Source organism: Peromyscus maniculatus, chromosome 5 (assembly GCF_049852395.1).
Source record: "Peromyscus maniculatus bairdii isolate BWxNUB_F1_BW_parent chromosome 5, HU_Pman_BW_mat_3.1, whole genome shotgun sequence".
Lineage (NCBI taxonomy): Eukaryota > Metazoa > Chordata > Mammalia > Rodentia > Cricetidae > Peromyscus > Peromyscus maniculatus.
The window spans coordinates 20,969,128-20,997,025 of record NC_134856.1 but is presented as its reverse complement, the minus strand read 5'-3'; the positions used below and the strand labels follow the sequence as shown (position 1 = coordinate 20,997,025).

The following is a 27,898-nucleotide window of genomic DNA, read 5'->3' as shown; positions in this document are numbered from 1 at the left end:
TCCCTCGGCGCTTTGCTCTGGTTCTGGTGCATTGACCTAAGCCTGGCTTTGCTGCATTTCCACAGCGCCACTGCAAGGGGCGGGGCCAGAGGGCGCGCTGCGCCGAGGCTCCCTCTTGATTGGTCGGTGGCCCGGTTTTAATCTTGCCTGCCGGGATGAGAGAGGGGGTTAACCCCCCCGTCGCTGAATCTCGGGCGCTGATTGGTTAGTCATGTGGCGCGAGCGGTGGGTGCACCCCGCGCTGATTGGCCGGCGGGACGCGCGCGTACGGAGGGGCGGGGCCGCAGCTAGGGGAGCGCAGCTCGCGGCGTGTGTTCCAGGCCAGTGTTTCCTGCGGCAGGGCGGCACCTGAGCTGCAGCGGAGCGGCGCCATCCTGTGGGGGAGCCATGAAGCACTACGAGGTAAGCAGCGCGGGGCCCGAGCCGTGGCTGCGGCAGACAGACCGCACAGTCCCCTTCAGGGCCTCGGGACTTTTTTTTTTTTTTAATGGTCTGGCTCCCCGCCGATGGCGCAGGCGCAGTGTGCCCGGGGCCTGCTGGTATATCCCATTGCGCATGTGCAAGGAGATATTTATGCTACCCAGGGCTTTTGGAGGGGGAGGGGGATGCCTTTTCTTAGGGTCTTGCAGGGCCTGGGAGAGGCTTGCAGCTTTTTTGCAGCATCCTTGGTGGCCCGAGTGGCAGGTGTTCAGAAGTGCAGTGCGGAACACTTGTTCTTGGTGCGAGCGACTCTCTTGCACAATCCTTGCACAATGTCAGCGCCTGGGGCTCAGGAAGGGGCTCTGCAACTGGCCTGCCTCTTCCGACCTTCGCACCCACTCCTCGCTGTAGACGCCTGGGCGGAGTTGGTTCCACTGTCAACAAGCCCGTGATCGCTGGGGAAGAAATCTGAACGCGCAAGATCATTCTGGAGCTTACGTCTTCTCACTCAATCTTGGGTCCCTTTTCCTCTAAAACGATGCTCTTTTTGACCAAACTGATTATTAGTTTCGTTATTGCTGACTTTTAAGTAACTATCATAAAACAGTAACCGATTGCACACATTCGTAGTAAGAATGCGTTAGTGAGGGCTGACTGACGTTTTCCTGAGGTTCTGTTATCTTCTCCTCGAACTCATGGTCCTGCTGAGGTAGGATGCTTACTTAATCGCTTCCTGATGATGTATGTGAAAGTCAGAGATATCAAGTGAGTCGTCGAAAGATCCCAGCTAGTATCTGCAGAACACAGAGGGGGAAGGAAGATACCACGAGCCATGCAGTTCTGTAAATGAAAGCTAACAAACTGAGAGATTGCTTGTATTTCTCCCCAAATTTTAAATTTGTAATGAAATTTCCCCAGTTTTCCTCGGTAGTCATTTTCACTCTATAGTTCAGTGTTATTAAGTCTATTCATATTGTTCAGATGTCACCACTGTCCATCTCCAGCCTTTTTAGACTAGAGTGAGGTTAGGTTGTTTTCTCCTGCTCCCTCCCTGCCTCTGCCTCTGCCTCCTCTACTTGTAGAGCCAGGGATGGAGCTCAGGGCCTTGCTCCTGCTAGGCAGGCCTCTTATGACCTCCATTACACAGTATCTCCTTATTTCCCACAGTCTTAGCCCCTGGCAACCACTGATTGTCTCTGCAAATTGCAATACTTTAGGAATCTCCAATGTGTGGGAGATAATTTTATTAATTTATAATTATTTATTTGTGGTTTTTCAAGACAGGGTTTCTCTGTGTTGCAGCTCTGGCTGTCCTAGAACTCACTCTGTAGACTAGGCTGACATAGAACTCACAGAGGTCCGCCTGCCTCTGCCTCTCCATTTGTCACCAATTCCTGGCTGATAATTTCATTTTTATGACAAGTTGAAGCCAGATGGCGGTTGCACACACTTAGGAAGCAGAGCCAGGTGGATCTCTGTGAATTCGAGGCAGCTCTGGATCTGCAGAGCCAGATCCAGGACAGGCACCAAAACTACACGGAGAAACCCTGTCTCGAAAACAAACAAAAAAACAAAACAAGTTAAATACCGCTACTTCTGCTCATCATCTGTATTTTGATTATTTTTTTTTTTTTTTTTGGTTTTTCGAGACAGGGTTTCTCTGTGTAGTTTTGCGCCTTTCCTGGAGCTCACTTGGTAGCCCAGGCTGGCCTCGAACTCACAGCGATCCACCTGGCTCTGCCTCCCGTATTTTGATTATTTTTATATGTAATAAGTATAATAATATAAAATTAAAAAATATTAAAAAATAATAATACTTATTTCCCCAGGTCCTTTGAAACCTTTAATCTAGAAATTATCCTTTTTAGCCTGGTGACAAGAACTAGGAGGTGGGGATCTAATCCTTATGCCTCCTTCAGCTTTTTACTTTCAAAAGGAAGTTTTTTTTCTGGTGTGCTTTCCCCATTCATACCTCCTCTCTTGTCCTGAGGAAAAAGCCATGTTCAGTTTGAAAAGCAGAGGTAGAAGATGGAATTTTCAGTCAGTCATTTTGGTGTGCGTCAGTCTTTTCCTTGCCGCAGTTCTCAGAGCCCCATGCCTGGGGGTAGTCCAGTGTCAGAGCCCATGGCTGGGGTAGTCCAGTGTCAGAGCCCATGGCTGGGGTAGTCCAGTGTCAGAGCCCATGGCTGGGGTAGTCCAGTGTCAGAGCCCATGGCTGGGGTAGTCCAGTGTCAGAGCCCCATGGCTGGGGTAGTCCAGTGTCAGAGCCCATGGCTGGCGTAGTCCAGTGTCAGAGCCCCATGGCTGGGGTAGTCCAGTGTCAGAGCCCATGCCTGGGGTAATCCAGTGTCAGCCCTAAGAGCCCTTGTTGAGCATGCAGGGAGGCTCTGGGTTCATCTCAGCATTGCACAGCAAAGGCAGAGAAGACCCAACCTGGGGGACGGAGATGCAGTTCATTTGGTAGAGGACTTTCCTAATGTGCTTGAAGCCCTTCTTGGATCCCTGGCACTGAGTAAAGCCAGGCAAGCTGGCACATGCCTTTAGTTCTGGCTCTTGGGAGATGGAGGCAGGAGGATCAGGACTTCAAGGTTATCTTCAACTACATAGTGACTTTGATGCCAACATGGGCTAGAGATCCTGTCTCAAAAATCCAAACCAAACGAAATAGACAACAAACAAACAGAAAGCCAAGGTGACCTTGGAGGGAAAAGTTGTTTCCCAGTGTTTTGTTATTCTCTGTTGACATTTGTCCAGTGCCCACTGAGGTCATCGTTTTAGGATGGGAGCATCTATTGTCCTCTAGCTCAGTTTGCGGAACTGTTGGTGCAGACCAATTAAAGTGGAAGCGATCCTTTCACAGTTCAGCTCTGGGGGAAGTGTCGGTTCTCCACATCAAAGAATAGATTTCTGAAGTGTTTGACTGGCATGCGGGCGGCCCTGGGCTCCATCCCCAGAGCTGCAGAAGCCAGGCCTGGGGGCTCATGCTGGGACTCCAGGACTTGCAGGGAGGCAGTGGGATTAGAGGTTCAGAGTCATCCTTGGCTACCCGGCGAGTTCCAGGTCACCCTGGTAAGACGGCTTCGTGAACCAGCGCCCACCAGTTGTCCTCTGACTTCCACACACGTGGTAGTAGCACCAGTGTGCATGTAGTACAATAAAAAAAAATGTGATTTGTTTGAGACAGGGTTTCTCTGTGTAGCCCTGGCTGTCTTGGAACTTTTTCTGTAGACCAGGCTAGTCTCAAACTCAGAGATCTGCCTGTTACCCCAAGAGCTGGGTTTAAAGGCATGTGCCACCATGCCTGGCTAAAAATGTAATTTAAAAAAGCAAAATAATAGATACCTTTGAAGGACTGAGTCCATCCTTTGCCCCCAGGCAGCATTCAGTCCACTGGAAGGCCCCCCTCTTTCAAAAGACTTCCTTGGAGACAGATATCTCATCTGGTAGAGGCACTTTTTGAAGGCCTGCTTGAGTTTGATCCCTAAACCCCACAAGGTGGCAGGAGAGAACCAGTTTCTGGAATACCTTGAATTAAAAAAGAATGACCTTTTACCCATAGACAGATACCTCAGATAGCGTGATGCACACTGATTGTTTTTGGACTTCGTGGTGCTGAGATGGAACCCAGGATCTTGTACATGCCAATCCAGCTCTCTGCACTGAGCTGCACCTCCAGCCTGAGGGGCAGTTGACGGGATAGACAGACTTGGTGCTCAGGGGCTGGAAAGATGGGTCAGAGGTTAAGAGCTCTTCCAGATGGTCCAGGTTCAATTCCCAACACCCACTCGTGGTCTAACTCATCTGTAACCCCAGTTCTAGGGGCTCCAGCACCCTCTTCTGTCTTCAGGGCATTGCATAAACTAGGTGCACATAATAGATATGCAGATCAAGAACCCTAAAATGTCATGCTCAGAAAATTCAGGTCATCCTCTTTGTCACATGGTCAGTTAGTGTCACAGGGAAGACCCAAGGCACAGTGGACAGGATTCCGCCTGGAGGAGAGATTGTGGCTTTTTGATAAGTTATCAGCTCAGTTCATAGCTTATTTAGCAGGTAAGAGAACCCCTTCCAAGGCCTAGGCCTTGGAAACTTCTAGAACAGGTTGGCCATGGGCTTGGTGTAAAGTCAGCAGGGTTGGTGTGAGAGCTGCTTGTCCTAGGCTCAGGTCTTTTTTTATTAGTGTTTTTCCACTGGAGATGACATTGGAGATGATCCCTGTGGTAGCTGTAGTCGGCTACTGTGCCTTGTAAATCTGCCTATGAATCTCACGAGAGTCTGTCCGTGTAGAGAGATCCTCTGTAGCCCCAGGCTGACCTCAAGCTCATGGAATGGTGTGAATCACTATGCAAGCTGTAAAGGTACCCATCTTATAGATCATTCTAGACCAATTTATTACCTCAGGCAAGTTCCTGCTTGGCTGGCTCCCTCTAGGGATTTAGTATGAAAATTCTGAAAGTAGAGTGTTGGTCAAGAAGCATTAAAAATGATTGTTTTTAATGTTAGACATTGGAACCCAGGGCCTTCTTATTGTGCTGAACAAGTGCTCTACCACTAAGCAGCTCCTTGATTTAAAAATTAAAACAATTATTATCATCATTGATATTATCTGTTTGGTGTACATCACACCTGTGTGTGCATGGAGCTGTGCAGAGGCCAGAGGAGGGTGTCAGTGCACTTTATTATTATTGGCCTGAGTTTTGAAGCAGGGTCATTTCCTGAACCTGGAGCTAGGCTGGAGGCCAGCAGTACCTAGGACTGCTTCTCTGTCCATCACAACTTGGGATACAGGGGTGTGCTGTTATGTGGGTTCTGCCTGTAAACCACTGTGCTGTTACTCTGCCTCCGGAGTGCTGCTGCTGTCTTACCACGCTCAGCTCCCCCTTGGATTCTTAGACAGGGTCTCACTACGTTACCTAGGCTGACTTAAATTTGTTCTTCCTGCCCTGGCCTTGATTATTGGCATTACAGGCATGTGTCATCATGCCTGGTGCTCTGAGGCAATTGTTCAGAGGCAGAAAACTGGTAGGTGATAGGTGAGAAGAAAGTAGACCTGTGTGCAAGCACTGAGGCCAGGCCTGAGGCTGAAGTTTGGCATGGCCCTTTGATGAAATGGTGGATTGGCTAACTCTAGCTTGTCTGTGCTTGCTCCTTGGAACAAAACCTGCTTGATGGTGAAAGACCGTGAATATTAGTGAGCATTCTGATGAGGCTGGAAATAATACCATCAAGGCTGTGTGTGCAGGAGAGGGTTGTGTGCAATGCATTTAGGTTTTGTTTTTTGTTTTTTTGAGATACTGCTCTTAGTCAGCTTTGTCCTGGAACTCACAAGAAATCTGCCTGCTCCTGCCTTCCAAGTGCTAGGATTAAAGTCACGAACCTCTACGCCTGCCATACTTCTTTTTAGGTTTGTGTGTGCACGCGCGTGCGTGCGTGTGCGTGCTGGTACAGGTGTGTGCTGTTGGGTCTGGCTGCTGTGAGCATTTCACATTTTTCCTGGCTTAGCATGCCTCAGACCATGATCACGGGTGTGGCTCATGCCCTGGGCGGGGAGTGGCTCAGTTTACACATTTTCCCTCCAGAGTCCTTAGCTGTGCCTCTGCTCAGCATACTGGGGCAGGTGACAGCATTGTTAACAACTGCACTACACACATGGGAACTGACCCTGGACAGGGGCTTGCCTGTATTTGTGCTGATTCTCTGTCCTGGGAAGACAGCAAGACTTTCAGGCTTTGCAGCAGAGCTGGATTGAGATCCTTCTCTGCCTCTGACAGGGGTGAGAATTAAAAAAAAAAAATTATTTTATTTTATTTTATGTGTATAGGTATGGGTGTTTTGCCTGCATGTATATATTTGTGCACCACATGCATGTTTGGTGCCTTTGGAAGCCAGAAGAGGGCATCAATCAGATTCCCTGGAGTTGGAGTTACAGACAGTTGTGAGCTGACATGTGGGTGCTAGGAATTGAACTTACTCCTCTGGAAGAACAGCCAGTCCTTAAACTGAGCTCTCCAGCTAGCCCTCATGGACATATTTTTTAACTTCTCTGGCCTTCTCATCCTGAAATGACATAATGGGTTTGAAGAATGTGTATTGGCTCTTATTGCATTTTCAGGGACATCAGGTTGGCAGCTTAATTGGCCACTGTGGGGCTGTTCATGCCTTGAAAAGGGGCTGGTGCTGCAGCCAGCTCCCTACCTCCTTGCCTGCCCTGACTGCACATTGATGAGTACCAGGATATTGATCTCTACCTCCTGCTCAAGGCTTTGGAGTCAGGCAGAGCGGAAAGAAGAGAAGGGAGGAGGCCGAGACACAGGAGCTGAGCTGATGGTGGTGATGTGCACTTGTTAGCTCAGTTACTCTGTGGGCAACTTAGAGCCCCCCAGAGCCCAGCAGAGCCTTGCCTCACTGACTCCTGAGTAGAGAGAGAGGAGCAAGTGGCCTGCCCACACTGGCCACTGCCTAGAGCTGGTTCAGAAGAGACTTCTAGTTCTGATAACATTGTTGGCTTTGGTAGGGAGTCCTGCCCTTTGACAGGCAGGTCTGGCTGGGTGGGAAAGCTGGTTGGTCAAGTTCAGGTCTTAACACCTCATGGTGCTATTGATAGTGACAGATGAGAATGTCTTAACAGCTGGGGATGCTTGCCCCAGCTATGAGAGTGTAGCTTGCCATCATGATCATGGTAAAGCTGTGCTAACGTGCGCATGTGCTCAGTGCCTTTAGCCTCTCTTTTGTGCCGCCCTCCCCCGCAACCCCTTTTAATAGACAAGGTTTCGCTATGCATCCCTAACTAGCTGGAACTCACCGGATAGACCAGGCTGGCCTTGACCTCACAGAGCTCTGTCTGCCTCCTGAGTCCTGGAATTAAAGGCTTGCACCATGGCATCTAGCTTACCTTTTTCTTTCTTGGTACTGGGGAGGAGCCCGGGGCTGGAGCACACAAAGCTCACTCTTTCACTGTTGTCCACTCCGGTTCTGCCCGCTCTGCTGTGGTCTAGCTTTAAAATATGTGAAGCAGGTATGGGTCTTATCCTCGACATATGCGGAAGCTGAGCTGTCACGTGGCAGAGTTCAGGTCAGCCTTGGTGACCATATACCGAGGAAGGAGTGGGCAAGTGATCGGAAAGGACATGGCCTGTGGGGCCTGCCCTGTCCTAGGGCACTTAGTTTACTTAACGTTTCTCACGTAGGAGGCCGGGCTGAGGGATGGTGAGGTGCTGGGCACTCTTCCTGGCTGCAGCTAAGTTCCCGGTTATAAATGGTCAGGTAAAGGCAAATTGTGTCCCTGTGTGCTGCCTGAAGTGCCACCTACCTGTGCTCCATGCCCTTTGTGACATTGGGAGCACACCCAGGGCCTGGAACAGCCATGAAGGTTCTACAGCAGCACCCTGACTTTTAATTTTTTATTTTTGGCTTTTTGGGACAGGGTTTCTCTGTGTAACAGCCCTGGTTGACCTGGAATGCACTCTGTAGACTAGGTTGCCTTGAACTGACAGAGATCCACTTGCCTCTGCCTCCTGAGTGCTGGGATTAAAGGCTCTGTCACCACTGTGCCCCCCTTTAAAATTTTGATTTAGTTATTTATGTGTATGAGTGTTTTGCCTGCATGTCTTTATGTCCACCACATGTGTGTCTGGTGTCTGTGGAGGCCAGAAGTGGGGGTTGGATCATCTGGAACTATAGTTACAGGTGGTTATGAGCCATTATGTGGGTGCCGGTGTATTATTTTTATGTGATTGTGTGTTATGGCTCACATGCTGAGGTCTGAGGACAATTTTCAGAAATTGATTTTCTCCTTCCACTGTGGGATCCTAAGAGTGAACTAAGGTCACCAGGTCTGCCGTGGAAGTGCTTTTACACTGAGCCATTTGCTAACCCTTTTCTGTGTGTGTGTGTGTGTGTGTGTGTGTGTGTGTGTGTGTGTGGTGGGTGGTGTCAAGACAGGGTTTCTCTGTGTAGCCCTGGCTGTCCTGGAACTTGCTCTGTAGTAGACCAGGTTGGCCCCAAACTCACAGAAATGATCTACATCTGTCTCCCAAGTGCTTAGAGGTATGCACCATCATGCTACAGTTTTCGTAAACAAAACACAAAGCCCATCTTTCTTTATTTATGAGTGTCTGTGCACATGTGTGTGGGAGCCAGAAGAGGCCATCAGACCCCTTGGAGTTGGAGTTACAGATGTCTGAGTTACTTGACATGGATGTTAGGATGCAGATCAACTATTGACCAAGGGGCGTGATCAAACAGCGATTGCTCTCAGTCACTGAGTTATTTCACAGTCATCTCTTTCCCTCCCTCTTGGTTTTTTTTTTTAAAGACAGGCTGTCACTATAGCCTTGTCTGTCCTTGAATTCACTGTGTAGACCAGGCTGGCCTTGAACGTACAGAAATCCTCTTGCCTGTCTCCAGAATGCTGGGATTAAAGGTGTGGCACCACATCTGGTCCTTAGGTTTTTTTTTTTTTTTTTTTGCCTGCACTTCACTGTGAAGCTCTTACCAGCTGGCTGGCCTTGAACTCACAGAGCTCCTCTTGCCCTCCTGTCTGAGGTTAAAGGTGTGGCCACCAAGTCTGGCCTATTTTTTTTTTTTTTTTTTTTTTTTTTGTCATTTGTACTTTTGAGAAACCACCTTTTTATTTCCCTTTTATTGACTGGATGACTACTAATTTTGGAGTTTGCGTTCTTTATATTCTCTTAAGTGTCAGTGCCCTGCTGGCCAGCATCCTGCAGTACTCTGGCCCCAGGTTTGGGATTGTCATCTCTGGCCTGTCCTGTGGTCCCAGTCCTTACTCTGAGCCCGCTGAGACCGCAGACACTGTCTAGGGCCGGCTTCCCTTGTGGGAGGCCTGTGCTGACAGGATGGCCGGGCAGGGCGTGATTTTGTAGCTTCCCTAGGGACCTGTGGACTTTATGCCAGGGATGATGAAACTCTTTTACCTGTTGATTTTGTTTAATGTGTTACTATCTGAGGGCAGTTTATTTTTAAGTCCTTGGGGGCCCTCACCTAACCATTGTATTGGAGAGGCACAGGGCCACTGTTCGTTATTTTCAGCCTCTCCCAGCCTTGCTTGCAAGAGAGAAAAGTACTGGAAATAGCTAGGAGGCTTGCATAGCTTTCGCTGCAAGCAGAGCTTATGTCCTTTTACAGGTAGCCCTGGGGAATGCAAGGGCCTGTGTCCTTCCTGGTGCCTTCAGAATCCTGTTGCCCAGGGAAGGGAATACAGCTTTGGCTGGGGTGTGGGGATCTTGGTCTGTCAAGTCAGGTAGGGAAGGAAGGAAGTATGGGCATCAGGTAGCCTCTGGTGCTGGAGGACCCTGCCAGAGTCTGACCCATGTGTGCATGTTTGTGTGTAGATGGTGAGTGGAGCTCTGGTGAGGAGGAGGATGGGGAAGGTCACTTTGAGGGGTGCTGTCAAAACACAATATCAGGGCTGGAGAGATGGCTCAGCAGTTAAGAACACTGGCTGTTCTTCCAGAGGTCCTGAGTTCAATTCCCAGCAACCACATAGTGGCTCACAACCATCTGTAATGAGATCTGGTGCCCTCTTCCGGCCTGCAAGGATACATGCAGACATTACACTGTAAATATAATAAATTTAAAAAAAAAAAAAAAGATTTGTTTAAAAAAAAAAAAAACACAGTATCAGAGCTGGGCAGTGGTGGCGCATGCCTTTAATCCCAGCACTCGGAAGGCAGAGGCAGGCGGATCTCTGTGAGTTCGAGGCCAGCCTGGGCAACAGAGTTCCAGGACAGGCTCCAAAGCTACACAGAGAAACTCTGTCTCGAAAAACAAAACAAAACAAACAACAACAACAACAACAACAAAAACCACAACAAAACTAAACACAGTATCAGAATCTTTAGGGCTAGGCATAGCAGAAGCATTACTCTGTCACTTGGTGTCCTGGGGGATTGGTTCTAGCACCCCTGAGGGTGAAGAACAAGTATTCTCAAGTCCCTTCTAAAGCTGGTGTGATCTTTGCATGGGGAGTGTGCGGGTTTTCTGTAATGCCAGGGAATAAGGACAAGGAAAATGTGTCCGTGTTCACTGTAGATGTGAAGTCAGGCTGTTGCCTGTTCATGCTCTTGAACTTGTGATTCTGTCTTGGGCTCCTGAGTGCTGAGATTATGTCTGCTATATACACATGCCTTTTCACACAGGCTTTCATGTAGCCCAGGCTAGCTTTGAATCCATTTTGTAGCTGAGAATGACTTTGAACTTGTGGTCCTCCTGCCAGTGACTTGTGTGCCTCTGTGCAGCGTTTGTTTGGTGCTGAAGATGGAGCCCTGGGTTTGTGCTAGGTAAGCACTCTGCTGAGCCACATTCCCAACCCAAATGGTGTCATGTTTTAGAGTAACCCTTTTTCTTCTCTCTCTTTCTCTTGATCTTTTTTTTCCTCCCTAGTGTGTGTGTATGTGTGTGTGTGTGTGTGTGTGTGTGTGTGTGTGTGAGAGAGAGAGAGAGAGAGAGAGAGAGAGAGAGAGAGAGAGAGACAGACAGACAGACAGACACTGACTGACTGACTGACTGACTGTATATCTGTGTGTTCTGTTCTGGCTCCCTGCTAGTTTCCAGCTGACCTCAGAGCTTTGGGATCTCTTGATGATGTGAGGGTCTGTTTCTGGCCACTGACCCACAGAGCACAACAAAGGCGAGCTCTGTTGGCAGCCACGTGATTCTAGAAGCCCACCAGAGAGGAGAACACACCCCCTTCTGGCCTCAGAGGGTATGGCTCAGGGTTGGGGTGCGTGGCCGCGCTGGCTCCCGCCCCTGTGAAGACAGTTACGCCTTGATTCAGTGCTCTGTGGTTTGCCATTCCTCCCGGTTTCTTTCCTTTCTTGCTTTTCTTTTCATTGTTAGAGCTGGAGGCCAGAAGGGGACATTGGTCCCTCTGGGGTTGGAATTACAGGACATTGTGAGCCGCCATCGTGACTTGGACACTGGGAGTGGAACTCTACAGGAGTAGCAAACTGTTTGTTTTTTGAGACAGGGTTTCTCCATGCAGCCCTGGCTGTTCTGAAACTTGATCTGTAGACCAGGCTGGCCTCGAACTCACAGAGTTCCACCTGCCTCTTCCTCCAGAGTGCTGGGATTAAAGGTGTGTACCACTGCCCGGCTGCATAAAAGTTTTAGTGTTAAATTGGGAAGCATCTTATAATCAGCTTAACCTTCCTATTGATGAGGCTTTCCTGGAATTTGGTATCCCAGTATGGCCTTGAACTCATGCTGATTCATTGTCTCAGTGTCCTGAGTGCCAGGATGACAGACATGCTTCACCTTGCTTAACTGACATACACACTTTGTTTTTTTCTGAAAACTGGTGGCATGTACTAACTAGTTAGTGGTGTCCCAGAAGCCAGGAAAAAGGTACCCTTCCCCCAACTCCTCCTCTATACCCTCTTAGTCCAGGGCCCCTGATCCTTTCACCCTGTCTTTGTAGCTACACTTGCTCCACTGTTGTCCTCCTCCCCAGATCCAGAAGGCTCCTAAGAACCACACCCGTCCAGGTACTACAGTAACTTGCTCCCGATAGTCCCAGACTGCTGTGCTGCCCATCTCCATACTTCTCCCAGGGAGCCGCCATGGCTCCGAGCTCAATTTGCAGACCTGGTTCCCCAACCCTGTGGCCTCTGGTTCTCTGCCCTCTCTGGTCTGCTCTCTTTCCCCTGCTGAGGGGAAGGGTCTAGCTTCTGGGGCTGTGGGGTTTTTCTTGCCTAGAATTATCCTGAGGAGCCCTGGAAATTAGGTTACTGAATGAGGCCACTGCAGTAAGCCTCAGACAGCTGAGTGGTGCAGTACCAAACACAGCCTGCATGGCCTGGCTGACCCTGCAACTGCCATGGGGCTGGACTGGGACTTGAGCCCAGATTGCCCACTATGGCAGAGTGATGTCATCCACCCACCCATCCATCCATCCATCCATCCATCCATCCATCCATCCATCATCCACCCATCCACCCATCCACCCATCCACCCATCCATCCATCCATCCATCCATCCATCCATCCATCTCTATTTCTTTTTCTTTCTTTTTTTTTTGAGAGAGAGTCTCAGTGACCATCAGGTGACAATCCTGCCTATACCTTAGTGCTGGGATTAAACTCCTGGCTTTCCCCCTGTAGTCTTAAGTCAAACTCAGGTCCTTGTACTTGCCAGCCTCTTAGGTTAGTTCTTGAGATAGGGTCTCACTATTGTTACCTAGGCTGACCTGGCAATCCTCCTGCCTCAGCCTGCCAAGTGTTGGGATAGCAGGTGTGCACCCGTGGCCCTGACTGTGGACATCCCCATCATAGATGAAGCAGGGCATCCTGCAGCTAATGCAGCATTCTGGGCTGAGGAACTGGGGTAGTTCATTCAGCTCTGTTTTCTTTCCTCTCCCTCCCCATTATGCCTGTGATCACAGCTAGTGTTTACATTAAGACAGAGAAGACCCTGCTATGGTGGCAACATCCTGTCGTCTCTGCACAGCAGAGGCAGGGGGTCAAGGGCCTGAGCAAGCCTGGCCTACAGCAGATCCTGCCTCACTTCGCAGCCTCCGTTTGATCAGCAGGGAAGGCTGGCCTCTAGTTGTGACTTGCTGCAGGGTGCTGGGGTGGAGGGAGAAACTCAGCCTCAAGGCAGATTACAGTAGCTTCTTTGGAAGCCACTGATGCTACTGCCTTAACCTCCTGAAGTATCCACACCACACCCATTCCTGGCTTAGGTTTGTTTTTTTCAAGACAGGGTTTCTCTGGAACTCACTCTGTAGACCAGGCTGGCCTCAAACTCAGAGATCTACCTGCCTCTGCCTCCTGAGTGCTGGGATTAAAGGTAATGATGTATTAACTTACTGTTTAGCTGTTATAGACTAATAGAATCCCATCAATGTTTACATAAAATGTTCAGTGCAGTAGTCTAGAGATGATGTCATTTACAAGTAACTTCATTCTGAGGTAAAAATAAGTTACATGTCAACTTTAAATGGTGCTGGTGGTGGTAGGGGCTGGAGAGATGGCTCAGCATTTAAGAGCACGTGTTGCTCTTACAGAGGACCTGAGTTTCGTGTTCACAACTATCTGTGATTCCAGTTCCAGGGGATACACTTACACACACACACACTAAACAACTGAAAATGAAGACAACTCCCAAACTACCAAAACAAAATAGTATGTCCAAACCTGAGTCCCACCTTCAGCTTCCCTCCCAACCTCAGTGTCCTCTCCTGTTTAATGGCAGGCCGTGCCTTTGTGCCTCCCTCTCCTCGGCCACTTTACTGTCCCTCCTTGTCAAACGTGAGCACGCCCCTTCCCTCTGCCCGTCTGGCTGCAGACCTCCCAGAGTGGTAGGCTAAAGCCAGGCTGGCATGCTTGGTCTGAAGAGGGCCAGGATCAATCTGCTAGGCTTTTTGGGCCTGGCCCAGCAGCCCTTCCTCAGGTGGGCTCCTGAGGCACAGGAGCCGCTGGGGTGCCAACTGGCAGGCCTGGTGGGGTGTTCCAGAAGTCGGCGTGTGGACCTAGATGTTGGAATTCCACTTGCATACATGTGTCTTGAAACAAATCAGTTAAAAATGTAAAATTCAGCTAGGCAGTGGTGGTGCACACCTTTAATCCAGCATTCCAGAGGCAGAGGCAGGCGGATCATTGTGAGTTCGAGGCCAGCCTGTCTACAGAGTGAGTTCCAGAATAGCCAGGGCTGTTAACAGAGAAACCTTGTCTCGAAAAACAAACAAACAAAAAATGTAAAAGTCGTTCCTGATTTTATAAAAATGTGCAGTGGGGCCAGGTGTAAGCAGCCTGTCATCCCGGCACTCTAGACGGAGGCAGAAGGATGGACATTTAAGGCTAGCCTGGGCTATATAGTTAGGTTTTTGTTGTTGTTGTTGTTTTGTTTTTGGTTTTTTTCCCCCACAAGAACAAAAGTAAAACAAAAGCAACAATGAAACCCCAGTAGTGGCCAGAGCTGGCCCGTTAGCCAGTTTCTTCACCAAAGCCATCATTTCCCACCCTAAGCTGAGGGAAAGATTTTTTTTCGTTATTATTTTCTTCCTCATTGCTGGGATGGTACCCAGAGCCTTGTGCCTTACTCTTGAGCTGTACCGTCAAGCTCCAAAGTAATTTCAGGAACACACATGCATAGGACTTGAGGGAAATACAGTGTAAGAGTTTTGAGATGTGGTTTCTCATCTGGAGTTACCTCTATGTACTACCATGCCTAGCACCATTGGAATTTTGAGGGAATTATTTTCTCAGCCTTGAGCTGGACTCTGTCCCCAGACTGATTTTCAAAAGGATCCTTTAAAAACCCAAGCCAGAGCTGGGGGTGGTGGCGCAGGTCTTTGATCCCAGCACTCAGGAGGCAGCAGATCACTACAAGCGTGGCGTATAGAGTGAGCTCTTAGGTCAGACAGGGCTACACAGTGAACCCTGTGTCAAAAATCAAAACACAGCATGCAAAATAAACTCAAGTCAGGCCCTACCCTCTTCTGCCCAGAGCTCTTCAAAGCTCCCACTCACAGTAGAAGACCAAATCCTCACCAATGCCTTGGGCCCGTCTGCCACGTCACCTCCTGTTCACACCTCTCCATTCTCTCGTGCACATGACTCTAGGCCACAGTGTGAGCACCTGCTAGGCTTCATTTCAGGTCTGTGCACAGCTGCTCTTCCCTTGAGGATGGCCGCCTTTAGGCTCTTTACTCCTTCGTTATGGCAAGGGAGGCATTTCTTGACCACTTTATGTAAAAATCTACACTTGCCTCATGCACAAAACACACCCCTTTCTCCTTTTCATGCTTCATTTTGGATGTCCTCTTACCTTCTTATATATTATATAGAACTATTTACTATATTCATTTTCCTGCTGCCTCTCTTTTATACTGGGGTTGAAACGAGACCTTATATATACTCAGCAAGCTTCTCTCTTTCCATGGCTGAATCTCCAGAGACCTGAATGTGCTGTGGTTTTTCACATACAAAGGGATCACTAGTAAAGAAGAAATCTTTCTTTAAGAATGAGTTGTGAATAAGGATCCTAGAGGGCTGTTTGGCAAGCTGAGCTCATGGACAGACTCACCTGCCTGCTGGCTTGGGTGGAGTCAGCAGTGGGCACAATGGGCAGTGGCCGATGAGTCAGTCCTTCCTCAGGTTCAGCGTCTTTGGCTTCCTTAAGCTTCCTGGCTTGTCAGAGTCTTCCTGTAGTGGAGAGAGGCCTGCATTAGATCACCAATTGCAAGAGGGTAATAGGTGTGAGGGCCCAGGAAGAGGACAGGTGCACCTCTGGAGGAGGGCAGAGGGTACCCAGGCTGCTGCTCCCACAGTGAGGGCTCATCCATACTAAGGAACAAACTCAGGCGAGGTCCAGCCCTCTGAGTCCTCAGCCTTGTCCTGGGGCTGGAGACAGCTCCCCAGCTGCAGTTTCTGCTCACTAGGGTGACAGTCTCACGCCAGCAGCCTTGTGAGAGCAGCAAGGCAGATGTGCATACTGCCTGGCCATGCCCTTGAGGGAAAGAGGAGGAGAGCAAGGGAGTGACTTCTGGGCTTGGGGAGACTTCTGGGCTTGGGGAGACTTCTGGGTGGGCCACATCAGCGTGACAGGGGTGTTTGGAGATGGCTGCCCCATCCGGCCCTGGGAAGTGCTGAGGATAAAATCCCTGGCCTTGTACACAACTAAGCTCCTGCTGTCCACGGAGATATAGCCCAGCCACCAGAAAGATTTTTTTTTTGGGGGGGGGTAAGAATTGAGTTCAGAGCCTTCTGCAGGTGAAGTCTAGGTCTCAGCCCTTCCTTTGAAACCGTAGATGCCAGGCAACTGTTAGACTTCCGGATTCTGGCAACTAGGGCAGGGTTCTTCCTGCCAGTCCACTGGGTGGTGCTATAGCAATCTTTTTATTCTTAATTTTATTTGAGACAGTATTTTGCTGTGTAGCCCAGGTTAGCTTTGGATGCAGCTTCCTCTGCCCCGTGACCGCCACACTTGGCCCACAGCAGTCGTTGTGAACATTCCCATTTGCCTGTCCGACCTTACCTAGTGTTGGAGACAACTCTGCTTTCCCAGGCGGGAGGGTAGCCTTCGCCTGCCATTGGAAAACATGGAGTTGTTGCTTCACCCTGCCTTTGGCTTCTCTGGTTTTAGAAGGTGGTCTGGCTATAGCCTCACTGTGCCAGGCTGGGTTAGCAGAAGTAGGTACACGGGGTTCTGGTTCAGCCCTTGGCTCCTCTGTAGCACCCACATGTCCTGTGTAGGCAATACATTCTGCATGCATTTGAAAATGGAGATTGGCCCTTGCAGGTAAGCTGTGTTGTAGTGCTGGTGTCCATGTGTGTGACTGTGTGAGTTGCCTTCTGGATAACTGGGTCGTGGGTGTCCCTTTCTTCCTTCCTACCTCTGTGCCATGCTGAGGATGTAACCTAAGAGCCTTGTATATACTAGTCAAATGCTCTACCATTCAGCCATACCTCACTTTTGTTTATTTTTATTTAATTCTTTGTGATGCTAGAGGTCAGTGCAGCTTTTTGTTGCTTTTTGAGATAGGCTTTTACTCTGTAGCCCTTGCTGGGCTGGAACTCACTCTGTAGATTAGGCTGGCCTCAAGCTCACAGAGATCTATCTTCCCCTGCCTTCAGAATACTGGGTTTAAAAGTATATACTGCTATACCCAGCACAAAGAAACTTAAAAAATGTTGTTGGGCAGAAGCAGAGGCAGGTAGATCTTTGAGTTCAAGGCCAGCCTGATCTACCTGGCCAATTCCTGGCCAGCCAGGGATGTACAGTGAGATCCTGTCTCAAAAACAAAACAAATAGAAATCCCCAACAGAAAAAGAAAATGTGTGTGTGTGTGTGCACGTGCACGTGCATGTGCGTGTGCGTGCTATGGTGTGCATGGACATCTGTGTGCTTGCATGGTGCAGTCAGAGTACCTTGCAGTAATCTGTTCTCTCCTTCCACCATGTGAATCCTGGGGGTAGAACCTTGTCATCAGGCTTGGTGGCAAGCATCTACCTGCTGAGCTGTCTCTCCAGCCCAGTCTTCCCCCTCTTCCTTCCCCTCCCCTCCCTATGTCTCAAGATGTCAGCTGTCAGCCAGTGCTCCCCACACCCTTCCCTCCTCCACTTCACTGCTGTGGCCTCTGCACTTGGTGCCAGTCCTGACTTGAGAGCCTGTGGACATGGTGTTCAGACCCTGGCTCCTGTCATGTTGCCACAGGGACTGGAGACAAGGCCTGGTCACAGGCCAAGTATAGGTGGCCAGTGTCTGCTGTTCCTGCCCTGGGCAGCCTGTTTCCCACTACTGTCCCCGAGAGAGCCTGGTAGGGAAGGAATGCTCCCTTGCCCCTGGTGCGCCTTGGAGAAATGAAGTCAAATGCCAAGACCGCTAGGGAAGGGCGAGTTTGGGTTATAGCAGGTGCAGTCTGTTCTGGTTTTCTGGCAGCTGCGTCCCAGTCATCAGCTATCATAACATTATTAGGGTTACTGGGTATTTCTGGAAAGTAAAAGGGAATGGCAGCCAGAAAGATGAGCTGGAGTCAGGTGAACACGGGGAAGCTGTCTGTCTGTGACTGGTAAGCTTCCTGCACCGTGCTTAGGCCAACAGTTGGGCCAGGTCTCTGTTCTCTGGGCTCAGCAGTAACCCTAAGAAGAATGTACATGCCCTTATGCCTTATGAGTGCTTGCAACAGCTGGCTGAAGGACCACAGAGGTTCTGGTAGCATTGAGCAGAGAGAGCATGCTGCTCTGCCCCATGGAGGTGCTGGCTTTATGGCTGGGTTGTCTTGCTCTCTGCGTCGCTGTGAACTCATGGCCGGCTTTGGAATTGTACATGGCTGACATCCTGGCTCAGGCATTCATTCCCAGGTGACCTGGTTGTGCTTCAGAGCTTGTGGACCTTGCTTCCTCATCTGGGATGTGAATGTGAAGCCTGCTGTGGTTGTTTGAATGACAGTAGCCCCCACAGAGTTACATATTTTACTACTTGGTCTCGAGTTGGTGGAACTGTTTGGGAAGGATTAGGAGGTGTGGCCTTGTTGGAGGTGTGTCACTGGGGATGGGCTTGAAGGTTTCAGAAAGCCCTCATCATTTCCAGTTGTCTTTCTCTGCCTCATGTTTATGTTTCAAGATGTGAGCTCTCAGTTACTGCTCCAGTGCCATGCCTTCCTGCCTCCTGTCATGTTCCCTGCCGTGAGGGTCATGGACTCTAACCACTGGAACCATGAGCTCCAAATTAAATGCTTTATTTTATAAGAAAGCCCTGGGCATGGTCTTGGTCTTATCACAGCAGTAGAAAAATAGCTAAGACACCTACAGTTCCTGCTTCCTCGGGCTACTGGGGCTTGAAAGGAGAGGCACTTGTGAAGCGTTTGTGTCAGGCAGGGTTGTAACAGCCAGTGTCCCCACCTAGAGTCACTAAGCAGGTCCCATAGTTGAATAATACCCAGAGTTGTAGGTGCATGAGTGAGTGGCTGACCTGGAAGACTGGGTGGCTGCACCAACCTGGCCTATGACGTGAGGCCTGCAGCCATGGTCTTGCTTATCGGCAGAGAACCTTGAGGCATCAGGGCCCGCACATTTGTGAAGAGGGGCATGCATCTTGAGTCCTTGTGGCATGGAGACATTGCAGACCCCACTCTTCCAGCCTGGCCTTCATGGGGCTGCTCCTTCCTACTGGGCTCAGCAGGTCACACTTGCTCCTTCATCCCTACTTTGAGACTATCTTGAGTCTGTTGTTTCCCTGTCCATCTGTCTAGAATCAACCATTAGGCACCCTCTCCCATCCCTCACTATCTCCTAGGCTATGTCTGCCTCATCCCCTCACACTGTTCCACCAGCACTTGAAAGAGACTGTGTCCCTGCTCTGCTCAGAGACTCTCTGTGAGTCCCATTGGAGCCCAGGTCAAAGCCAAGGTCCTCGCCATGGCCACCAGGCCATGTACAGCTGGGGCTCTCCCTGCTCTGGCCTCCCATTCTTGCTCATGTTGGCCTCCTCCCTGCTCCTCAGGCATGCTGCACACAGTGCAGCCTTAGGGCCTCTGTATTTGATTTGCTGTTGCCTCTGCTTGGAACTTCTTTCCCTAGATGGGTGAATGGCTGTGTCCTTCCCCAGTGGCCCTTTGCTCAGGCAGGTCTTTCTCAGGGAGGTCTTTGCCCGCCTTCTCGTTCCTTTACCTTGTTTTTAGCTCTCTTTCTTCTTCTTCTTCTTCTTCTTCTTCTTCTTCTTCTTCTTCTTCTTCTTCTTCTTCTTCTTCTTCTTCTTATTATTATTATTATTATTATTATTATTTTATTTATTTTTTTTTTGAGATAGGGTCTTTCTGACTAGCCTAGCCTTGAACTCTGGGTGGTCTTCCTACCCTGCTTCATGAGGGCTAGGATTACTGGCATGAGCTACCCTGACAGCTGCAACTGTCCCTGTCCTCTGCTTCTCCATCTTGGTTTCCTGCAGCTCTTGGTGACAATTTGACAGGTTGCTGTGCTTTGTTCTTCCCTTAGACCCTGCTCCCTTGACGGAGGCTAGAAGTGAGAGAAAGGTTTGGTAGTGTTGTTCCCATGTCTGTACTTAGAGCAGTGCCCGAGGCCTGGGGAGGGAGAGAGAAGAGAGGCAGGTGGTAGCTCCCCAAGGTCTCTCTGATGCAAGAGGCGGCCTCGGGCTTTCTGGGTTCCCTCCTGCACCCCAGCTGTTTACTTGGCCGTGATGGTTAGGACTGTGCGGCCTATCCTTCCCCCTGCTGGCACAAGGGGGCAGTGGAAAGTACTGCAGCCTCTCCTGGCTGTCACCGCCCCCTTTCCGTCCCCTACGCCCACATGGCCCCTGTTGCTTGTGTCAGGCTCACTGCCACCAGCCGGGTGGGGCATAATTCTCACAACCCTCTGACCTTGGGTCCTTCATGGATACAGTCAAGGTCGCAGGGCCAGGGGCCCGAGTGCTCAGCCAGTGCCTGGCTAGCTGCCTTGCACATCTGCCACTGCCCGTCTGCTGCAGTCAGTCCACTAATATGGTATTCTCGTGCGTTCCTTTTTTTCTGAGACAAAATGTTGGTTTGTAACTCCCATTTTCTGATCCTCCTGCCTCTACCTCCCAGTGCTGGGGTTAAAGACCTGTGCTGCCATGGCTGGCCCAGTGTTTGCTTCTGGTAGCATTTACTCTGGATGGGGGATGTTTAAGTGTTCCTGTGCTTTGCTTCCTTTCTTTTTTTGTTATCTCGAACTCCTACACTAGCAATGGGAGGTGGCAGGTGGAAAGAGCCCCCCCTGCAGCTGAGGAAGTGTCAAGGCCACATACATGGGAAGTGGTTTTTTTTTTAAAAGCTTAGTGTCCAGGGAATGTGTGTTGCTACCTCTAGGCCACGCAGAGCCTATCAGCTCTTGGGTCACCATTGAGGGATACCCCCGTTTCTTTGGGGGCTGGAGCCTGGTGAGCTGATCCATTCTCTCAGTGTAGGGTGCCTCAGAACCAGGGTGCTGTATAGGTTCAGAATCATCCAGGGAGCAGGAGGCTCCTACCAGATGGCCTTTGATGTGGTTTTTGGAGAGACAAAGCTCCTGCAGAGGTGAAGGAGCAGCCAGGGCGGGGGTGGGGGGGTGGGGTGGGGTGGGGTGGGGGTGGGGGTGGGGGGGCTGTGCTGGGACCTCAGGCCTGACCCTGGTGACTTTTCCCTAGGGTTATTGCTGAGCTGTGTCCCCCCTGGGGTCACTCTGGGGCTAGAAAACAGCCAGGCCCAGGACAGGTGATGAAGGGCTTCTCTGTCTTTGTGCTGCCCGCCAGGCTGGGACAACCTCAAGATTGCTACCTCCGAGTCCCAGAATAAGGGACAAGCGTCTCTCTATTGCATCAACCTTGATCTTGCCACACAGTGGAGTGCCAAGGCCACCCCCCATCCTTTAGGGTGGGCTTCTTCCTGCCTCTCAGTCTGCTTTGCTGTCCTTGACCTTGGGCTAGCAGGAGCTGCTGTTGGCTGGGTTGGCCTTGTTATCTCAGTCTCTGGGTGAGAATTCTTTACAGACTAGTGGAACTGTCATCGCAGAACCATCATGGGCGCCCTGTGCCAGGGCTCCTGCCCTTGTCTTTGACCCTGTCCATTGCACATGCTTTCAGCAGCAGGGGGTCCCCCAGCCTGAGGACTCAGGTTACCCTCCTGGACTACCTTATCTGTAGCTGTCCTGTGGGGTTCCCTTCCTAACTCAGCTGTGCTGCTTTCTCCCCAGGAGGGGCCAGAGCCTGCTGGCTGCCTGCCCTCAGGGTTCAGGACCCCTGTCTGGGGGGCTGCCCGCCCTCAGGGTTCAGGACCCCTGTCTGGGGGGGGTGCCTGCCCTCAGGGTTCAGGACCCCTGTCTGGGGGCTGCCTGCCCTCAGGGTTCAGGACCCCTGTCTGGGGAGCTTGCCTGCCCTCAGGGTTCAGGACCCCTGTCTGGGGGGGCTGCCTGCCCTCAGGGTTCAGGACCCCTGTCTGGGGAGGCTGCCTGCCCTCAGGGTTCAGGACCCCTGTCGGGGGGGCGGGGGCTGCCTGCCCTCTGTCTGGGCATCTTTCAGTACCCTGCTGTGCTCTGACTCCAGACCTGGGTGCCCCTCAGGGTTGTACTTCAGGCTGATCCCAGTGTGTGTGTGTGTGTGTGTGTGTGTGTGTGTGTGTGTGTGTGTGAGAGAGAGAGAGAGAGAGAGAGAGAGAGAGAGAGAGAGAGAGAGAGAGAGACAGAGAAGTACAGGGTAGGGGTAGCAGTGATTGAGGGGTGCAGTGTGTGTGTGTGTGTGTGTGTGTATGAAGTACAGGGTAGGGGTAGCAGTGATTGAGGGGTGCAGTGTGTGTGTGTGTGTGTGTGTGTGTGTGAAGTACAGGGTAGGGGTAGCAGTGATTGAGGGGTGCAGTGTGTGTGTGTGTGTGTGTGTGTGTGTGTGTGTGTGTGTGTGTGTGTATGAAGTACAGGGTAGGGGTAGCAGTGATTGAGGGGTGCAGTGTGTGTGTGTGTGTGTGTGTGAAGTACAGGGTAGGGGTAGCAGTGATTGAGGGGTGCAGTGTGTGTGCGTGCGTGTGTGTGTGTGCGCGTGTGTGTGTGTGCGTGTGCGTGTGTGTGTGAAGTACAGGGTAGGGGTAGCAGTGATGAGGGGTGCAGTGGGGACCGAGGTCTAGGGTGCACATGGATTTCCCCCGGTCTCCTTAGTCGGGAGAGAGCAGATCCTATCCTACCGCTCCCTAGAGCTATGTTGTCTTTCCTTTTTGCTGGACACTTTGTCTGTCTGTTGCTTGTGGGGGCTGGGGTGTAACTCTGGTACAGTACCTGCCTCACCATGTGAGAGCCCCTACTTACAACCCCAGAGCTTTTGGAGTTCCTGTGACTGTAAATAAAAGTGCACCGTTCGAGTGGGTGTGGTAGACAACTAATTCCTCAGCACTTGGGAAGCTCAGACAGTGTTCGAGTTTAAGGATATCATGGGCTAAAGAGTCAGAGTCTTGCCCCTGAGTGCCACCCCCACCCCCAAAAGTACACACCCAGTGCCATTCAGCACATTCCATTGTGCAGCCCCACCTCTGTGTCCGTACACCTTGGCATCACTCACAAAGAGCATCTCCCCCTGCTGCCGCCCCCTCACCCCGCCCCGCAGGGGGCACCAGCAGGCTGCTGTCTGCCCTGGGCTGGTCCTGGCCACTCTCAGCTTGGAAGTCTGGCTTCTTTCACCCAGCCAGCCTCTTTGTACACTTAACATAGCTTTTATCCTGCTTTTGATTTTGAAATAATTCTAGAGGCTCAGGGAGTTGCAGAAACCGCATCTAGAATGGCCTCTGGCCCACTGGGAGAAGACGGCTGTGGGGACCTGGGGCCTGGGCTGGACGAGGCAGGCCCTTGACTCACCTGGTTCAGGCACTCCTGTCCTTGTCACAGGCTTGGGAACCGCTGTTCAGTGTGGCCCCTCTCCATGCTGCTTTCCTGCCACCCACTTGCAGCCAGTTGGTGCACAGGGCTCCTGGCCTTGTTGCAGAGTCCAGCTGGGGGAGAGTAGGGTTTCAGCCCTCCCCGGCGGCTGGCCCAGTAGGGAGAGGGGCTGGTTGTATTTTAAGCTATTGAGTGGTTCAGCAGGAACTCCGTGGCCTTCTCTCCCAGTGGACATTGTGCTGCCTTCCTGGGATTCACATGGACTCTGAGCATGTGCACAGTGCTCATGGGGTCCAGCAACTATTAATACATCTGCAGCCCAGAGCCCTGCCGCTTAGCCCCTTCTAGCACACTCCTCAAGTACTCATTCCCTCTCGATTCTCTTTAGTGGGGTCCAATGTATGACTCTTGGTCTGGTATTGCTCTTGTGGGGTTCCGTCACCTGCCCCTCAGGCCACAGGGTAAGGCAGAGTTTGCAGCTGATAGCAGGTGATCTCTGTGCACTCTCCTGTGCTGTGTCCAGGGTGTAGGCTCTGGCATCGATGAGCAAGCCGGCTAGGGTGCCACTGGCCGGCATAGGAGCCTTGCTCTCCATTCAGGCCCTGGCCCTGCAGGGCTGCCTCACTGTGTAGGGTCACCTTCGTGGGGCCTCCCACCACATACATGCACATACTTCCCTCTGCCAGCTTCATGTGGGTCCAGGCACATCCACTCAGGGACCCCTAGCAGGCCAGGCTAAAGGACGGGCCCTAGGACTCTGCTGTTGGGAGCGTGCAGGTGGCAGTGGGCAGCTTCTCTGTCCCGTGATGCCCCCTCCTTCAGGATGAGAAGTCGTGGATCCCCATAGGGCCCTCAGGCCTCTTCCAGCCAGCGTGGGCAGTGCCCAGCACCATGCCAGCCAGCAGCCTCCTCTGACCTTCTGGGGCAGATGGCTCAGATCCCCTGGGTCTGTGTCCTTACTCTGTTCCTGTGTACCACTGTCTAGCTCTAGTCTGGGGGTTTCTCCTTTGGGGGCTGTGGACCCCAGGGGTACAGGCAGGCCGCCTGGGTTTTGTGTTGAAGGCTTTGGAGCAAGACTCATTCATGGGTGAGCACATTGATGTTAGCCTGATTTGGTAGACTGCCGTGTGTAGGTGGTTTTGAACCAGGTGTGGGTGGAACCGGTGAAAAGTGAGGTGGGTGGAGAGAGGGGTGGAGGGCTTTGCTCACTCTTTCCTCTCCATACTTAGGATGGGTATGCTTCACCAACAACTCCGGAATTTGTCACCTCCCTGGGAACACAAATGCACAAGGGAAATAATCCAGTGTCTCTTACAGCTTAGAAGTGGAAATGGAAGCTCTGTCTCACAGATTCTCCAGATAGCTGGCATTTCCCCAGGCCCAGTAACCTGTCCTCCAGAGCTGGGCGCTGGCGCTGGGGCTGGGGCTGGGCTAGCCACCCCCTGCCACTGCCTGGGGTGATCTTCCTTCTCTAGGAGATCTTCCTGCCCCTGGCACTTTTGAGGACCTGTGTCCACCCAACTGCCTCTATGAGGAGAGCCCCCAGGGGAGGACTGTGGTGTGGCTCCTTTGGGGGACTCGGCTGGGATGGTTTTATATTTAGCCGGGCCTGGCCCTGGTGCCACTCAGGTTACATTGGCATTGAAGCTGGCTGGGCCTGGTCAGACACAGGCTTCCTTCCAGCACCGCGGCAGAATTTGATCATGCTGCCCAGCCCAGCTCAGAGCAGCTTTTGTGAGGGGAGGTCGGAGGTGTGGGGGCTGGCGGCTGGCAGTGGGCATCACAGCCTGGTAGGCAGAGCAGAGGCCGGCAGTGGCATGGATATCAGCTTGAGCATGGCGGCCCAGGAGGCCCACCAAGGCCTCGATGCTCTTCCCATGCCCATGCCCCACAAGGTAGCCAAGAAGCATAAAAAGGCGGTTCTCTTCTTTGAGGTGGAGATTCTGGATGCGAAGACAAGGGAGAAGCTGTGCTTCCTGGACAAGGTAGGACTGTGACCCTGGTGGTGAGGCGCCAAGAGCTGTAGGGCTGTGCAGACAGGGGCAGCCCCTTGTCCTTCAGAGGGCACACAAGGGGTGTCGCCTTCATCGACAGCTGCAGTTCTCAACCTGTGGGGCGCGACCCTGCATACCAGACATTTACCTTAAGATTCATAACAGTAGCAAAATTACAGTTACGAAGTAATAACGAATTAACTTTATGGCTGGGGTCACCACAACGCGAGGAACGGTATTAAAGGGTCACAGCATAGGAAGGTTGAGGACCACTGAGCTAGAGTGAGCAGCCATGGCCCTGCATGGGGCTGGAAGCTGGCTGCCTGGTAGGGAACGGACAAGGTGCCTGGAAGGGCCCTGTGTCTGTGAAGGAGGTGGAAGCTGACGATATACCCACTGAAGCCAGCCGGCTTGATCCTGACCAGCCTGTTCCTGGCACCCCTGCCCCAGATCCTGGGTTTAGGCTCCTGTGGGGCTGATTCTGTTTTCTCTTAGGTGGAGCCTCAGGCCACCATTGCTGAAATCAAGAACCTCTTCACCAAGACACGTGAGTCCAGGCACCTACACTTCTGTCCCCATTCCTGTCACCCTTCTGATGGGACCCGGGCTTCCTTAGGGGCTTGTAGAGGCGGCCTGTCAGCACACTGGAGTGTAGCCGGGCCGTCGGACTGCGCAGGCTGCCCCCGTGTGGCCACCAGCAGGAATGCTCTTGTGTTATCCAAAGGACAAAATCCTCTTGCTGTTTGGCCCTGTGTCCTTGCACAGGGTGGGAGGAGCCGGGGGTCCCAGAGTTAGGGTGGGCAGACTGAACCCAGCCAGACTGGGTATTGCAACCCCTCACCTTCTCCTAGCAGACCCGCAATGGTACCCTGCCCGACAGTCCCTCCGCCTGGACCCCAGTGAGTACAGCTGTCCACCAGCCTTTCCCTTGGGCTCCTGGGGTCCAGACACCAGGGCAGCCCCTGAACACTGACTCATTTCTGTAGAGGGAAAGTCGCTGAAAGATGAAGATGTCTTGCAGAAGCTTCCTGTGGGCACCACAGCCACACTCTTCTTCCGGGACCTGGGAGCCCAGATCAGCTGGGTGACGGTGAGCTCTGACCCCTTCCCTGGTCTCTGCCTTCAGCCGCCCTGGGTGGCTCCTCACCTTGTCTCTGGGCATCCCCAGGTCTTCCTGACTGAGTACGCTGGGCCTCTTTTCATCTACTTGCTCTTCTACTTCCGGGTGCCCTTCATTTATGGCCACAAATATGACTTCACATCCAGTCGGCACACGGTGGTGCAGTGAGTGGGGTCCGCAAGAGGGGGGAGAGGGGAAGGGGAGGGTGGCCCCAGCCCCAGCTGAGTCCGCTATCTCCACTAGCCTTGCCTGCATCTGCCACTCATTCCACTACGTCAAGCGGCTGCTGGAGACGCTCTTCGTGCACCGCTTCTCTCACGGAACCATGCCCCTGAGAAACATCTTCAAAGTGAGCACCTTACTCTGCTCTGCCCACCAGCAGCACCTGCCCACCCTAGGCTAACACATCTGCTCTCTTTCAGAACTGCACCTACTATTGGGGCTTTGCTGCATGGATGGCCTATTACATCAACCACCCTCTCTACACACCCCCTAGTAAGTGGTCTCAGACAGTGCCCTCACCCCGCGACCCCATCATGAACCTTCCTCTTATGGGGCTCTCCCTTTTCTGCAGCCTACGGAGCCCAGCAGGTTAAGTTGGCGCTGACCATCTTTGTGGTAAAGAGGCTGGGATGGCAACCACGTGTGGTGAGGTGAGGTAGCTGGGTGGGTGAGGCCAGGGGCTCTAGACTGACCCTGTTCTCTTCGATAGATCTGCCAGCTTGGCAACTTCTCCATCCACATGGCTCTTCGGGACCTTCGGCCAGCTGGTGAGTGGCCTGCTGGGGCTGGGTGAGCTGGTAAGGAAGGAAGGGGTCTGACTGACTCTCGTCCTGCACACCAGGGTCCAAGACCAGGAAGATCCCATACCCCACCAAGAACCCCTTCACCTGGCTATTCCTGCTGGTGTCCTGTCCCAACTACACTTACGAGGTGAGGGCCTGCCTTCTTCCTCCCAGGTTTGAGTCCTCCATGAGGTAAAGGGTGGGTCGTGGGGGAGTAAGACAGCCTGGATTTGGGGAGACTGCTGCCTCCGTCCCCAGGGATACGTGTGACCTGGGCTTGCCTCTGCCCTCACCCTGCTGTGCTCTCCACAGGTCGGGTCCTGGATTGGCTTTGCCATCATGACGCAGTGTGTTCCAGGTGAGTCCTTGTTCCTGTGCCGTGAGTTCCTGGCTCCCTTCCGGCTGGCTGGGCGTCCCTATTCTGATACCCCATTCTGCCCGCAGTGGCCCTCTTCTCCTTGGTGGGCTTCACCCAGATGACTATCTGGGCCAAAGGCAAGCATCGCAGCTACCTGAAGGAGTTCCGTGACTACCCACCCCTGCGCATGCCCATTATCCCCTTCCTGCTCTGAGCAGTTCCTCGTGGGCTCAGCCTGGTAGCACTGTCTACCCACTCCCCCTGACCTGGGGTGACCGTGGCTCTCCAGCAGCAACAATAAACCTGCTTTTCCAGCTGGACTCGGGCTTTGTGTGTTCTTTAGGGGTACAGGGGGCACACTGTTCCTCCCACCCTTGAGGCAGTACACACGA

The 27,898-nt window shown here is 51.9% G+C and overlaps 1 protein-coding gene and 1 long non-coding RNA gene across 12 annotated transcripts; one reads left to right on the top strand and one right to left on the bottom strand.

The window, feature by feature from the left end:
* The first annotated feature begins 252 nt into the window (after positions 1–252).
* On the top strand, positions 253–27,826 carry Tecr (trans-2,3-enoyl-CoA reductase). Of its 8 annotated transcripts, none has more exons than XM_006993062.4 (13): positions 253–402; positions 25,184–25,234; positions 25,739–25,790; positions 26,095–26,142; positions 26,230–26,333; positions 26,412–26,527; positions 26,607–26,712; positions 26,786–26,858; positions 26,938–26,981; positions 27,076–27,133; positions 27,208–27,296; positions 27,461–27,506; positions 27,593–27,826. In XM_006993062.4, the coding sequence occupies exons 1-13, from the start codon at positions 388–390 to the stop codon at positions 27,718–27,720; spliced, it is 930 nt and encodes a 309-aa protein (XP_006993124.1). In that variant the 5' UTR covers positions 253–387; the 3' UTR covers positions 27,721–27,826. The 8 variants fall into 8 exon arrangements, with proteins under 8 accessions (XP_006993124.1, XP_006993125.1, XP_006993126.1 ...); XM_006993063.4 differs by having other exon boundaries at positions 254–402; positions 26,098–26,142; XM_006993064.4 differs by lacking the exon at positions 26,095–26,142 and having other exon boundaries at positions 254–402.
* On the bottom strand, positions 399–24,492 carry LOC102927372 (uncharacterized). 4 transcript variants are annotated; one of them, XR_013051196.1, is made up of 4 exons: positions 23,229–24,492; positions 15,466–15,584; positions 2,393–4,140; positions 399–1,214 (listed from the first exon to the last, which is right to left on the bottom strand). It is a non-coding gene; the product is annotated as an uncharacterized LOC102927372 (long non-coding RNA). The 4 variants fall into 4 exon arrangements; XR_013051197.1 differs by having other exon boundaries at positions 3,988–4,140; XR_013051195.1 differs by having other exon boundaries at positions 399–4,869.
* Positions 27,827–27,898: the final 72 nt, after the last annotated feature.

What these genes read in the sequence shown, in the direction of transcription:
- Tecr (XM_076571833.1), top strand. Translation starts at nt 24,953, where the DNA reads ATGCTGCCCAGCCCAGCTCAGAGCAGCTTTTGTGAGGGGAGGTCGGAG. An exon ending in TGGCGCTGACCATCTTTGTG is followed by an intron (nt 26,982 to 27,075) that starts GTAAAGAGGCTG and finishes TCTCTTCGATAG; the next exon opens with ATCTGCCAGCTTGGCAACTT. An exon ending in CATGACGCAGTGTGTTCCAG is followed by an intron (nt 27,507 to 27,592) that starts GTGAGTCCTTGT and finishes TTCTGCCCGCAG; the next exon opens with TGGCCCTCTTCTCCTTGGTG.